A 13,780-nucleotide genomic window follows, 5' to 3' on the forward strand; every position below is an offset into this window, starting at 1 on the left:
ACTATGCTCGTAAGGTAACAGCCAAAGGTGAGAAAGGCGCTCATAGGGTAAGTAAATCGAGGTACAACAGCTTCTTTCAAAGAGCTGGTGGATGCGATAGACTCACCTGTTATGGTTGCACCGAAGTTAAGTGCAACCGTATTGCAGGTGAGCTGTGAAGTATAAAAGGTGCAGGTCGGTGCTGCCAGATGCGTCATGAAGCCCCGTGGGACGAAGGCCAAGTCACCACTCGGGTATATATTGGAAAACGTATCTTACCACTTTGGAGTGATCAAGCTGGTAGACGATCATAAGACGCATTACCACGACCCGGTACACGATGCAATAAACTTTATTGCATCCTGTACCGGGTCGTGGTAATGCACCTTATGATCGTCTACCAGCTTGATCACTCCAAAGTGACAAGCTAAGATACGTCTTCAAATACTATGCTCGTCCAGGACCTTGGCTGGGTAGCCCACTTCACCATAGTGACTCAGCCAGGTCGCTATATCTACACTAGAAAGAGACTCATTACACGTTAACACAGTCACTTTCTTCACCTTGTTCTGGCGGGTGATGGCCTGGACGGCAAAACCCTGACACTCAGGGGTGCTCTTTGTCAGATCATATCTGGACCAGAAGAGCTCAAGCCCCTCTGGCCGGACAAAGCTGACGTCAAAGAACTTGGTCCCGTAAGGATGGATGAGGGCATAGATGTCTTTCGCCTCAAAACCCATCTGCAGGAAAAGCTCCACAACAGTCTTCCTGGAAGGTGTTGCTTCCTTACTTTTCCAAAACAGACGGGCCACATTCCTATGGTCCCCACCGGCTGTGGGGTGAGTCCAGATGGTCTCACCCCCCTTTTCCTCTTGGAAGACTCTCAGCCCGTGTCTCTCCGTCCAGAAAGACAGGTCAACCGATTCACCCTCTGCTTGTATGGAGGTCTCTGCACCCTCTTTCAAGGCCCCCAAGAGGCGTCGTTGCAAGTTACCCTTGCCAGATCCTGTGGGCAAAGAGTCCCTTTGCTCCCTGCTTAACGATATTTGCAAAAGTATGTTTTGCCTTTTTTGACTGTCTCTCCCTTTCTTCCTCCTCCTCCTCTTTTCTCAAGTTCTCCATATCCTCAGCAGTCAAAATCCTTTTGTCATATTCTTCCATATCCACATTTTCACCACCTACAACATTCCCCCTTACATCAATTCCACTCACTTACATATTTTCACTTACTTTTGCATTCCCACTTGCATCCACACTTGCATCCACACTTGCATCCGCACTTGGTCCTGCATTACCGACTCCATTCTCCCCTTCTTTCATACTACCTTTCACATCTCTTTTTGCATCGTTCACTCCACTTTCCACCACATGTTTATCACTTTTTACCCGGGAACCACCAATTACTCCCCCTAGACTGGCTGGGTTCTCCCCACTTCTACCCTTAATCACCACTGTATTCTGTACTGGCTCCATCATTTTGCCATCACTTTTCTTATCTTTTCTTGCCGTTGTCTCTTCAGATGCCAGTGGTGCCTAGCAGGCACCACCACCCCCTCTACCGCAGAAGGAGCTACCTTGTCCGCCCTTTTTGCGACCTTGTCCGCCTCCACCTCGTCCGTCTTTACCTTGTCCGCAGCCAAAAAACTCTCCTTCACCTTGTCTGCAGCCAAACAACTCTCCCGCTCTGTAATACCTTGCTCCACATCAGGAGCTAGGCTGGGCTCAGCAGCGGGGTTAAAAGGGGTATACACCAAGACTTCTCACTCTGTGATTTTGGTTTTACTTTTTTCCACCTTTACTTTTTCCTCTTCAGGTACCTCTTCATTACCAAAATAGAGCTTACCTACCGGGGATTCTAGCTGCCTGATCTTTTGTAATATCAGCCCTCCACCAGACTCGCTTTTCTCCCCGGAGGCTATTCCCTGACACCAAAAGGTTTCCCCCTTCCCATCCAGCAAGAAGTCCTGTTCCGATTCACTTTCTGCCGCCTCTCTCTGGCTCCTGACCTGTAGCCCTGACAGGTCAGAAGATCCAGACTGACAACCGGACATAATTTCAAAACGTTCATCATTTCTGAACTTTTCAATAAAAGGGCCGCCATTCCTTTCTATAGCAGCTTTCCTTTCTTCCAATACTGACGCCTCTTCCTCCAACTTATCTAGCTTAGCAGTGAGGGTTCCTCTCCTTCACTTAGGTAATAAGTCCTCCTGCATTTTGATATTTTTGTACTCCAATTTTGCTTTCCTTAAGTCCTTTATAACAGTATCATACAGTCCAAGATGTACATTACATGGAAAGCCAGGTCTGATGCAGTATCTGTGGGACCCTGGATTCCCCAATTAGGCATTACTTTAATCCCCTTGCTTGTAGTTTGAGACGCATTAGGGCGAGATATGCTTGACACTCCAGAACGAGACACCTCAGGGTGAGATACACTCCTACTCTGTTTGGAGTCACGTATCTCCGCCCCTGCTCCAGTCTCAGAAATTTCCGCCCTGAATACCTTTGGCGGCACTTTCACAACCACTTGACTTGCAGCTTTGGTAGTAACCACACTTCTGCGTGCTGATTGTTAAGCAATAACCTTGTTCTCCTTATCCATTGCCTGTTCAGCAACAGGTTTCTTCTCCAAAGCTACGTATGGTTTCCCCAAACGCAAACCAGCCCGGTCTAGCGAGGAGTCCAGGCTGCTTATCTTCCTGAGACTCCCGCCACCGAGGCCCTGCTTCTCCACACTGCTCCATGCTGGAGCACTTGACTGCCATGCTTGCACTCCGTGCTGCTTACCTCAAAGCTGCGACAGTCCACTTGAATGCACACATGGCTTTTTCAATTCTTCTACTTCCACCTCCACCTCCCATACTCCCGGAGCTGCTTGCATCGGGTCTCCACCGCTCTCCCTCCTCACATCTCCATCCTGGCTGCCTGGTAAAGTGCGCCAGATGGCCGTAGCCCGGGTCTCCATACCGGAAGAAAGCGCCACCCCCTGGGGAAAGGGCAGCGCTCCCCCCGAGCATACACCGTTGGCCTCCCGGCCCTGTCTCCAAGCGCAGTACACAGCCCGATGTTTGGTTTCGTCGGCAGCTCTCACCTTGAAGGTCCTGCGATGATGTTATGGTCAGCTGACAGGAAGTGATGCGCACAGATCGAGCACATCCTCTCCCTGCAACAGGAGCTCCACCAGCAGCACCACGACCTGGGCCACATCCCTTCTTTGACGCTCTCCTCATATTTCTCAAATTTAGGATCTTGCCCTAAATGGGTGTTTAATTAATAGCAGAATAGAACCACAATATATAAAGGTTGGATCTCCCACGTACAGATGCAGACTAGTCCGCAATTAAAGTTTTTTGCCCAAAATCAGTGTTTGTTTAATAACTGAATAGAACCACAGTATGTAAAGGGTGTATCTCACACGCCCTGATCCAGACTAGGCCGCAATTAAAGTTCTGGGCCAAAAATGTCTGTTTTACATATTATTGAATAGAACCACAGTATCTAAAGTGTGTATCTCACAATGACATATGCAGCAAAGGCTGCAAAATAAACTTTTTTGACCAAAATGGGTGTTTGTTTAATAACTGAATATGACTGCAGTATATAACCCTTGAATTTCACACGTGCTGATGCTGCAAGGGCAGAAAAATTGTGTATTTTGCCCAAAAAGGGTGTTTTATTAATAGAAGAATATAACCACAGTATCTAAAGGGAATATCTCACACGAGATAGGCTGCAATTAAAGTTTTGTGCACAAAATGCTTGTTTTTCAAATAACTGAATATAGCCACAGTATCTAAAGTGTGTATCTCACAATGACATATGCAGCAAAGGCTGCAAAATAAACTTTTTTGACCAAAACGGGTGTTTGTTTAATAACTGAATATGACAGCAGTATATAAACCTTGAATTTCACACGTGCTGATGCTGCAAGGGCAGAAAAATTTGGTATTTTGCCCAAAAATTTTGTTTTATTAATAGCAGAATATAACCACAGTATCTAAAGGGTGTATCTCACACCGACTGATCCAGACTAGGCCGCAATTAAATTTGTTTGCCCAAAATGGCTGTATTTCAAATAACTGAATAGAGCCACAGTATGTAAAGGGTGTATCTCACACGTACTGATACAGACTAGGCCGCAATTAAAGTTTTGTGTACAAAATGCCTGTTTTTCAAATAAATGAATATAACCACAGTATCTAAAGTGTGTATCTCACAATGACATATGCTGCAAAGGCTGCAAAATTTAGTTTTTGACCAAAAAGGGTGTTTGCTTAATAACTGAATATGACAGCAGTATATAACCCTTGAATTTCACACGTGCTGATGCTGAAAGGGCAGAAAAATTGTGTATTTTGCCCAAAAAGGGTGTTTTATTAATAGAATAATATAACCACAGTATCTAAAGGGTGTATCTCATACGTACTGATACAGACTAGGCCGCAATTAAAGTTTTGTGCACAAAATGCCTGTTTTTCAAATAAATGAATATAACCACAGTATCTAAAGTGTGTATCTCCCAATGACAAAAGCAGCAAAGCCTTCAAAATTAAGTTTTTGCTCAAAATGGGTGTTTGTTTAATAAGGAATATGACAGCACTATATAACCCTTGAATTTCACACGTGCTGATGCTGCAAAGGCAGAAAAATTGTGTATTTTGCCCAAAAAGGTTGTTTTATTGATAGAAGAATATAACTACAGTATCTAAAGGGTGTATCTCACACCGACTGATCCAGACTAGGCCGCAATTAAATTTTTTTGCCCAAAATTGCTGTTTTTCAAATACCTGAATATAACCACAGTACCTAAAGTGTATATCTCACAATGACATATGCAGCAAAGGCTGCAAAATGAACTTAAATATGACAGCAGTATATAACCCTTGAATTTTACACGTGCTGATGCTGCAAGGGCTGTAAAATTGTGTATTTTTGCAAAAAAGTGTGTTTTTAAAAACCCAGAAAATTATGGCTGTATTTCTAGCTTAAAGTGCACACTGAATAGTCCAGATGTTGGATAATGCCAAAAATCGGTGTTTTTTCAAAGTTAGAAAATTATTAAAATTTTTAAAACTTGTTTTTAACAATCACAGATGCAGCAAGGGCTGCAATATTAAGTATTTTTTTAAAGTTTTTTTTTATTGTTACAGAATATGAAAGCTATATAATAAGTAATATAACAGGGCACTCAAGAAACCGTGACCATGTGGTTCATATGGTTAAACACTTTATTTGCAGTTATAATCAAAATGCTGGTATTGGATGGTATTATCATAAAGATGATTGATATTAGGCAGCAAAAATAAAAATAATTCGATTATCACAATGGATACATCAATTTGTGCAATATACCAATAATGATAAATATAATAATATGACTTGCAACTATGGATCAATAGTCCCAAAAATATCTTGAATGGGTTGGTCAATCAATAGATCAAAACATAATTGTTACACCTGAGTGTCGATGTATAAAATCAGATGTATAGTAGCAAATGTATAAAAATCAAGTCTCTGTGTCCACCCTCAGTATCAGCAGCGTCCCACCGATACGAGGCAAGTAGCGGCGTCCCGCTACGTAATTACTTGCAAATTTTAAGCTGGTTACCTTGTCTCTGACCACAGATTGTTAGACTTCCTCTCCCTTGATGTGCGCAGCACAATGTATCAGGAGGCTTTTCCTCGACGGCTCTGTCGTTGTATTTCACGTCACTGCCTGGATTTCCGGCTTACGGCCTCTAAGTAAAGGATTCCGCGATGGTATTATACCGGAGGTTTTTGCAGCAGTGTTAGATCAGAGGTTTCTCGTCGGGAACGATGTCCAGTGGTCGATTTAAGGTGCTTGGATCTTTCAGTATAAATAAGCTACCACTGAGGAAGGGGCAATACGTTAGACCCCGAAACGCGTCTGGTGCTACACCCCCTGCTTATTTATACTGAAAGATCCAAGCACCTTAAATCGACCACTGGACATCGTTCCCGACGAGAAACCTCTGATCTAACACTGCTGCAAAAACCTCCGGTATAATACCATCGCGGAATCCTTTACTTAGAGGCCGTAAGCCGGAAATCCAGGCAGTGACGTGAAATACAACGACAGAGCCGTCGAGGAAAAGCCTCCTGATACATTGTGCTGCGCACATCAAGGGAGAGGAAGTCTAACAATCTGTGGTCAGAGACAAGGTAACCAGCTTAAAACTTGCAAGTAATTACGTAGCGGGACGCCGCTACTTGCCTCGTATCGGTGGGACGCTGCTGATACTGAGGGTGGACACAGAGACTTGATTTTTATACATTTGCTACTATACATCTGATTTTATACATCGACACTCAGGTGTAACAATTATGTTTTGATCTATTGATTGACCAACCCATTCAAGATATTTTTGGGACTATTGATCCATAGTTGCAAGTCATATTATTATATTTATCATTATTGGTATATTGCACAAATTGATGTATCCATTGTGATAATCGAATTATTTTTATTTTTGCTGCCTAATATCAATCATCTTTATGATAATACCATCCAATACCAGCATTTTGATTATAACTGCAAATAAAGTGTTTAACCATATGAACCACATGGTCACGGTTTCTTGAGTGCCCTGTTATATTACTTATTATATACCTTTTTTGATTGAGTGAGTGGTCTCAATTATACAGGAGCACCAGTTTGGGGTCTAGTTTTCCTAGTGCGACATCTTACTAGATTATCTAGAATATGAAAGCTGTATAAAACGATTGAATTTCACACGTGCAGATGCAGCTATGGCTGTAAAATAGTGTATTTTGCGCAAGAAGGGTGTTTTAAAAAACCCAGAAAATTATGGCTGTATTTCTAGCTTAAATTGCACACTGACTACCGTATTTTTCGCCCTATAAGACGCACCGGCCTATAAGACGCACCTAGGTTTTTGAGGACAAAAATAAGAAAAAAAATATTTTTACCAAAAGGTGTGCTATGGTGGGTTTTGAATTAATGGTGGTCTGTGCATGACACTATTATGGGGGATCTGTGGATGACGTACTGTCATGTGGGGGATCTGTGGATGGCACTGTTATGGGGGACCTGTGGATGGCACTGTTATGGGGATCTGTGGATGGCGCTGTTATGGGGGATCTGTGGATGGCGCTGTTATGGGGGATCTGTGGATGGCGCTGTTATGGGGATCTGTGGATGGCGCTGTTATGGGGGATCTGTGGATGGTACTGATATGGGGTGGGAGATCTGTGGATGGCATTGTTATGGGGCGGGGGATCTGTGGATGGCATTGTTATGGAGTGGGGGATCTGTGGATGGCATTGTTATGGGGTGGGGGATCTGTGGATGGCATTGAATGGGGTGGGGGATCTGTGGATGGCATTGTTATGGGGTGGGGGGATCTGTGGATGGCATTGTTATGGGGTGGGGGATCTGTGGATGGCATTGAATGCGGTGGGGGATCTGTGGATGGAACTGTTATGGGGGGATCTGTGGATGACACTGCTATATGTCATCCTCAGATCCCCCTCCTAACAGTGTACCCCAAAATACACCGTCCCTCCGCTCACCGCAGTATTTATAAACATGAATCCTCATCCTGTAACTAACGCTGCGCTCTCCCATGTTCCCATGTCCCCTGTATCCCCACAGCACTTACGAACAAGCTCCCATAGCAGGCAGAGCGTCTGGCAGCGTTACGTCACTCACTGACGTCGCGCGCCTGCTCCGCCTGCTTCATTCATAAAGTGGGCGGAGCAGACGCTTAACGTCAGTGAGTGACGTTACTGCTGCCGTCCGCTCTGCCTGCTATGGGAGCTTGTTCGTAAGTGCTGTGGGGATACAGGGGACATGGGAACATGGGAGAGCGCAGCGTTAGTTACAGGATGAGGATTCATGTTTATAAATACTGCGGTGAGCGGCGGGGCCGGTGTAAGAGTACAGTGACTGCACCGGGCCCCGCCCCTAGTTCCGGACTCCAGCCCCTCCTCTCTCCCGGCTCATACATCACAGTCCGCGATGCTGCAGCGTCGCAGACTGCGATGTAAAATGGAAGCATTCGCCCCATAAGACGCATGGGCATTTTCCCCCCACTTTTGGGGGGAAAAAGTGCGTCTTATGGGGCGAAAAATACGGTAATCCAGATGTTGAATATTGCCAAAAAAGTGTGTTTTTTTTTTGTAACAGAATATGAAAGCTGTATATTACGCTTGAATTTCACACGTGCAGATCTGTAAAATAGTGGATTTTGCAAGAAAAGGGTGTTTGTAAAAACCCAGAAAATTATAGCTCTATTTCTAGCTTGAATTGTACACTGACTAATCCTGCAAATGCACCAGATGTTGTATATTGCCAAAATGGGTGTTTTTTTAAGCCCAGATTATTAGTGCAATATTTCAAGCTTGGATTTGAATGTCGCAAAAACTCAGATGCAGTGCTGGTGCACTGAGCTTGCATAAAATGGCCGCCGCTGCCGCCCACCTAACTAACAGACGGATAAAAGTTTTGTTTTTTTTCTGTCACTGGCAGGGTAAAAAGATTGTGCACTGCACCCACACAACTAAATGTATGTAGAGCGCTGAGATTCGAGTTCTGATCACAGATTCTGTCCTATTCTCTCCCTGAAATCACCAGCAGCATCCTCTCCCTACACTAGTAACAGCAGAGTGACGTGCAGCGCTACGTGACTCAAGCTTGTATAGAGGCTGTGCCACATGCTGCACTGGCTAATCACAGCCATGCCATTAGTAGGCATGGCTGTGATGGCTTCTAGGGTCAGACAGTTAAACGCTTGTTGATTGGCGCTAAGAAATCGCCTAACACCGAACCCGAACTTTTACTGAAATGTTCGGGTCCGGGGTCCAAAAATCCTAAAGTTCGGTACGAACCCGAACTTTACAGTTCGGGATCGCTCAACCCTACTTACTGGTCTATAATTACTTGTTGAAGACCTAACAGGACCGCTTAACTACTATTCATCAATTGTCTTTTGGACCATATCATATTATGTACTTAAATTTAGCAAATTAAGTATTTGTAAAGAAGGGATAGATAGATTGAATTACATAATCTATAATCCTAAAATAGAAATAGAGGCAACACACCATTTCTAGCCACCTTGTTGAGCTAGTTCGATGCACTCAAAAATGTCTAGGTGCACTGACAGTATTAAATGTGGGCCAGTGTGTTCTTATGAGAAATTTGTTTAGTGGAGAATAACCCTAAAATAGGTCATGCATAAAAGCCAAATTTTTGCCATCTAAATCATTGGGCGGAGGTGGGGGTGGTATTTGAAAGCCTTTCAGATAACCATATTTCCATTACAGTGAATGGGAGTAACAGAAAGGGTGCAGCTATAAAAGATTATTGTCAGACTTAATATTTAATTTTAACAGATTCAAATGAGCTAAACTGATTATGAAAAATTAGCTCGACTTCATTTACAGACAGTTGCAATTATCACTAGGCATGTAAAACCAAAGCACATCAGAAGAACCACCACTCCAAAATTATGATAAAGTTTAGGCTTTGCTCAATTATGTTCACAAGACAATGTTTTATGTCTGAACATAGGTCCATGGAGAAGGTGAATTATTGATTGGTGAACATGGCTAAATAAAGATTTGACTTCATTAAATTTGTGTGAATTCTGCTGAATTCATGGTATGGTTGCAGACACAAGGTAGGCTCCATCCATTTGTGAACTTTCAAATTCCTGTGCTGCTCGACTCTTTTATTTTTGTAGGTACAGTAGTTACTGCATAGAAACTGGAGAGGCTTAGGGTTAAAAAAAGAAAATATTAAACCAATGATAGGAAAAATAATCATTGTATACTAAAGGCAATGAATCTAAGGGTACATTTACTTGTAGCTTTTGATCAGTTTTTTTTTTTTTTTTATTATTCAGTTTTGATGCCAAAGCCAGTGTGAATTGTAAAGGAACGGAATGTATATGGGAAAGTTTATTTTCTTTTTTTTCTGAATCTACTCCTGGTTTCAGCCTCAAAAACAATATCAAAACTCAAATCTGTACAGGCAGCATAAGGTCAGATTTAAACTTTCATGTTGCACATGCAACCAAATTCCCATCCCCTAATGTTGCCAATTTAGAAAATAATCTCTGGAATTTGCCTACAAAATGGCAAGTCAATTGGCTGATAGTGGATGGGGCTTGAATTGCCTATAGTAGTGTGTATGCTTGGATGAAAGTAGTAAATGTACAAGAATACTAAGTAGAAGCTGTTAAGTAAAATTCATGAATCTGAATCAAGTCATGGAACAGTTGCACTATGTTTCTGTCACCTGAGGCAATGGTTCACTTCTGACTATTACTACCTACAGGTCTACAATACCTGTCTCAAAATTCTGCCATTTTTCATTAGAGACCCTACACTAACCAGTAATCAGACATATTCCGCTATGCCACATGTTCAACGATACCTTATAAACTAGCTAATTATATCTATTATATAAACATTCATTAAAAGAAAAAAACTGTTTTTGAAAAATAATTTTAAGGCTTCCCTTATAATACTTTATTAAAATGCAGATAAATGGTGCTATACTGTTCTACCATTTTAATGATCCAATATACTTTAATTATAGGTTCTGCTCAGATGCTGGAAAAGATCAGCAACTTATTCCATTTGAAAACAATTGTAAAGATTCATGCATGAAATACTTCAGCAATTTATTTTTGAATAAAAAATCTGCTGTATTATATTTTAGACAGAGCGGAACTTTTTTTGTTTTAACTTTGCATGACCCGAATCTTATGGGTTATTTACCATACAATGAGATTAAAGGAAGCCTAGCCCTTTAACCTCCTCAATGAGACAGTTCCCTGTGAGACAAAACTGTTTAATTTTTTTCACCGAATTTCTTAACATAATAATGATAAGCTCTTAGAATCCATCTTTAATAACTTCCCCTAATGAATATTTTAGTGAGTGTTCAGTAACCTTACTGAAGAAGTTAACTTAAAAGAACTTAAATTGTTCATTATCAGGACAATCACAAAGAATACTACACATTTATTTGATTTAATAGCCTCTCACAGTCTTGTTAGAATCTTAATGAGAATGTTATTAGTACCATGGTAATTAACCTAAAATGTTGTAAAATTTGTATTGATGCAACATGTACAAGTTATACCACTACACATAATTAGAAAAGTTACTGTAAGGTTATTACTAGAATTAAAGTGAAGAACAATGATAAGACATACAGTATTTGGCAATGTTATTTTTTTTTATGTTCAGAGTGGTTAACAATACGTTCTTATTAGCAACATGAAACTTAGTCCCAAATTCCTTCTCCATTTATTGCCCTAAATTTGAGAAAAAATGTTCCAAAAAATGCTAGGGCAATTGTACACTGTATGGGTTACATTAGACCAACAGATTATCTGACCAATTCCAGTCTAATCAGATCAATAGATGGTGTGTATAACAAAATATCTGTGTGTGTGTAAATGACGACCTGACCAATGAATGCCAGAAAATCTATCAGATAATCTGTTGGTGTAATACAGCCCTAAGTATATGTTCTAAACCTACAATGAATGCTGCATAAAGGAGCACAAAAACACCATGCCTGGAAAAATATATAAATATATATCATCAATTTATTAAATGGATAATCAAATACAGTACAGACCAAAAGTTTGGACACACCTTATCATTCAAAGAGAGTTTTCTTTATTTTCATGACTATGAAGGCATCAAAACTATGAATTAACACATGTGGAATTATATACATAACAAACAAGTGTGAAACAACTGAAAATATGTCATACTCTAGGTTCTTCAAAGTAGACACCTTTTGCTTTGATTACTGCTTTGCACACTCTTGGCATTCTCTTGATGAGCTTCAAGAGGTAGTCCCCTGAAATGGTCTTCCAACAGTCTTGAAGGAGTTCCCAGAGATGCTTAGCACTTGTTGGCCCTTTTTCCTTCACTCTGCGGTCCAGCTCACCCCAAACCAGGTCCGGTGACTGTGGAGGCCAGGTCATCTGGCGCAGCACCCCATCACTCTCCTTCATGGTCAAATAGCCCTTACTTTCAAAGTTTTCCCAATTTTTCGGCTGACTGACTGACCTTCATTTCTTAAAGTAATGATGGCCACTCGTTTTTCTTTACTTAGCTGCTTTTTTCTTGCCATAATACAAATTGTAACAGTCTATTCAGTAGGACTATCAGCTGTGTATCCACCTGACTTCTCCTCAACGCCACTGATGGTCTCAACCCTTTTTATAAGGCAAGAAATCCCACTTATTAAACCTGACAGGGCACACCTGTGAAGTGAAAACCATTTCAGGGGACTACCTCTTGAAGCTCATCAAGAGAATGCCAAGAGTGTGCAAAGCAGTAATCAAAGCAAAAGGTGGCTACTTTGAAGAACCTAGAATATGACATATTTTCAGTTGTTTCACACTTGTTTGTTATGTATATAATTCCACATGTGTTAATTCATAGTTTTGATGCCTTCAGTGTGAATCTACAATTTTCATAGTCATGAAAATAAAGAAAACTCTTTGAATGAGAAGGTGTGTCCAAACTTTTGGTCTGCACTGTACATTATAAAAAGATATAAAATGGGACAAAAACATCAGAAAAAATAATATGGCTGCACTGAATCACTGACCACTGGTTTCAATGCACCCAAAAAGATGTAACACATGTCAAACACAGCAGCAGGCAGCAGTCCACAACTAGACAATGGTCCCTTCTTAGATAAATGAACAGGTCTATAAGGAAGAAACAGTCAAACAACAGATCAACAACCACACTAGTAAATTGATGGTGCAAACTAAACGGGTCACACAAGGAGAGACAAAAATAAGCCAAATCAGAACCAAGGAGACAGAGCCAAAAATGGATGCAGGAGTTAAAACCAGAATAGCAATCAGAGCAAACTACAGTAGAATCAGAATTGTTAACAAGCCAAAAGTCAGAACTAGGAGAATATGTCAAAATCTAAATCGGCTACCAAGTTTTAAAAGTCGAGATCCAAGCAGAGTCAGAATACCAGGAGAGTCAGAATGAGGTCTAGGAATCCTAGTGAATAATCCAGAAGACACCAATCACAGGTAACCTGTGGCCAACAGGTTGCTTGCTTAAATAGGCAGCGGTTCCTGGTAATATGATTCTTCCAACATCATATGACTGATGACATGAGCGCACCTCGAATTGGCTGGCGCTTCCTGAACCAGCCTGGCCTGGCCTCGTTGTTGTGACAACTGAATGTTGGCAGTACTGTCTGCTAAGGGGCACACTGCCAGCAGAACATGTCAGTACCCCTGCTTCTATGAGGGGCCACCGGACCCTTAGCCCAAGGAGCAGGTTCCTCAGGGTGTGTAATACATTAAAGGGAACCTGTCACCTGGATTTTGGGTATAGAGCTGAGGACATGGGATGCTAGATCACCGTTAGCACATCTGCAATACCCAGTCCCCATAGCTCTGTGTGCTTTTATTGTGTAAAAAATTTGATACATATGCAAATTAATCTGAGATGAGTCCTGTCCTCAGCTCTATACCCAAAATCCCGGTGACAGGTTCCCTTTAAATGTCTTAATTAATCGGCATGTATATTTTTTTACCTCTTCTCTGGATGTATCCCTTTCAATGAGTCACGTATTGAATAGAATTTCATGCTTTTCTAGAATCTAAATCCTTTGAAACCTCATACTCCAATTGACCCAGGATTTCAACTGGAGAAGGAGTCTGAGGTGGTGAGATGGGGGACACAGTTTTATAGCAGAGATCTGTGGAACACATTATTGATCTTAAATGAAACTGGTAACTTTAAATGGTAA

At 41.5% G+C, this 13,780-nt stretch overlaps 1 protein-coding gene across 1 annotated transcript; it reads right to left on the minus strand.

The window, feature by feature from the left end:
- Nucleotides 1–419: 419 nt before the first annotated feature.
- LOC120991046 (zinc finger CCHC domain-containing protein 3-like) lies at nt 420–1,455 on the minus strand. Its single transcript, XM_040419939.1, has 2 exons — nt 1,196–1,455; nt 420–1,011 (listed from the first exon to the last, which is right to left on the minus strand). The coding sequence occupies exons 1-2, from the start codon at nt 1,453–1,455 to the stop codon at nt 420–422; spliced, it is 852 nt and encodes a 283-aa protein (XP_040275873.1).
- Between the last annotated feature and the right edge of the window lie 12,325 nt (nt 1,456–13,780).

The sequence above is a fragment of the Bufo bufo genome, chromosome 2 (assembly GCF_905171765.1).
Source record: "Bufo bufo chromosome 2, aBufBuf1.1, whole genome shotgun sequence".
NCBI lineage: Eukaryota > Metazoa > Chordata > Amphibia > Anura > Bufonidae > Bufo > Bufo bufo.

Bases quoted from the DNA above. Each gene is read 5' to 3' on its own strand.
- LOC120991046 (XM_040419939.1), bottom strand. From the start codon at position 1,455: ATGATGGAGCCAGTACAGAATACAGTGGTGATTAAGGGTAGAAGTGGG. The intron at 1,012-1,195 runs GTAAGTGAGTGG...ATCGTTAAGCAG, and splicing joins GCAAAAGTAAGTGAAAATAT to GGAGCAAAGGGACTCTTTGC.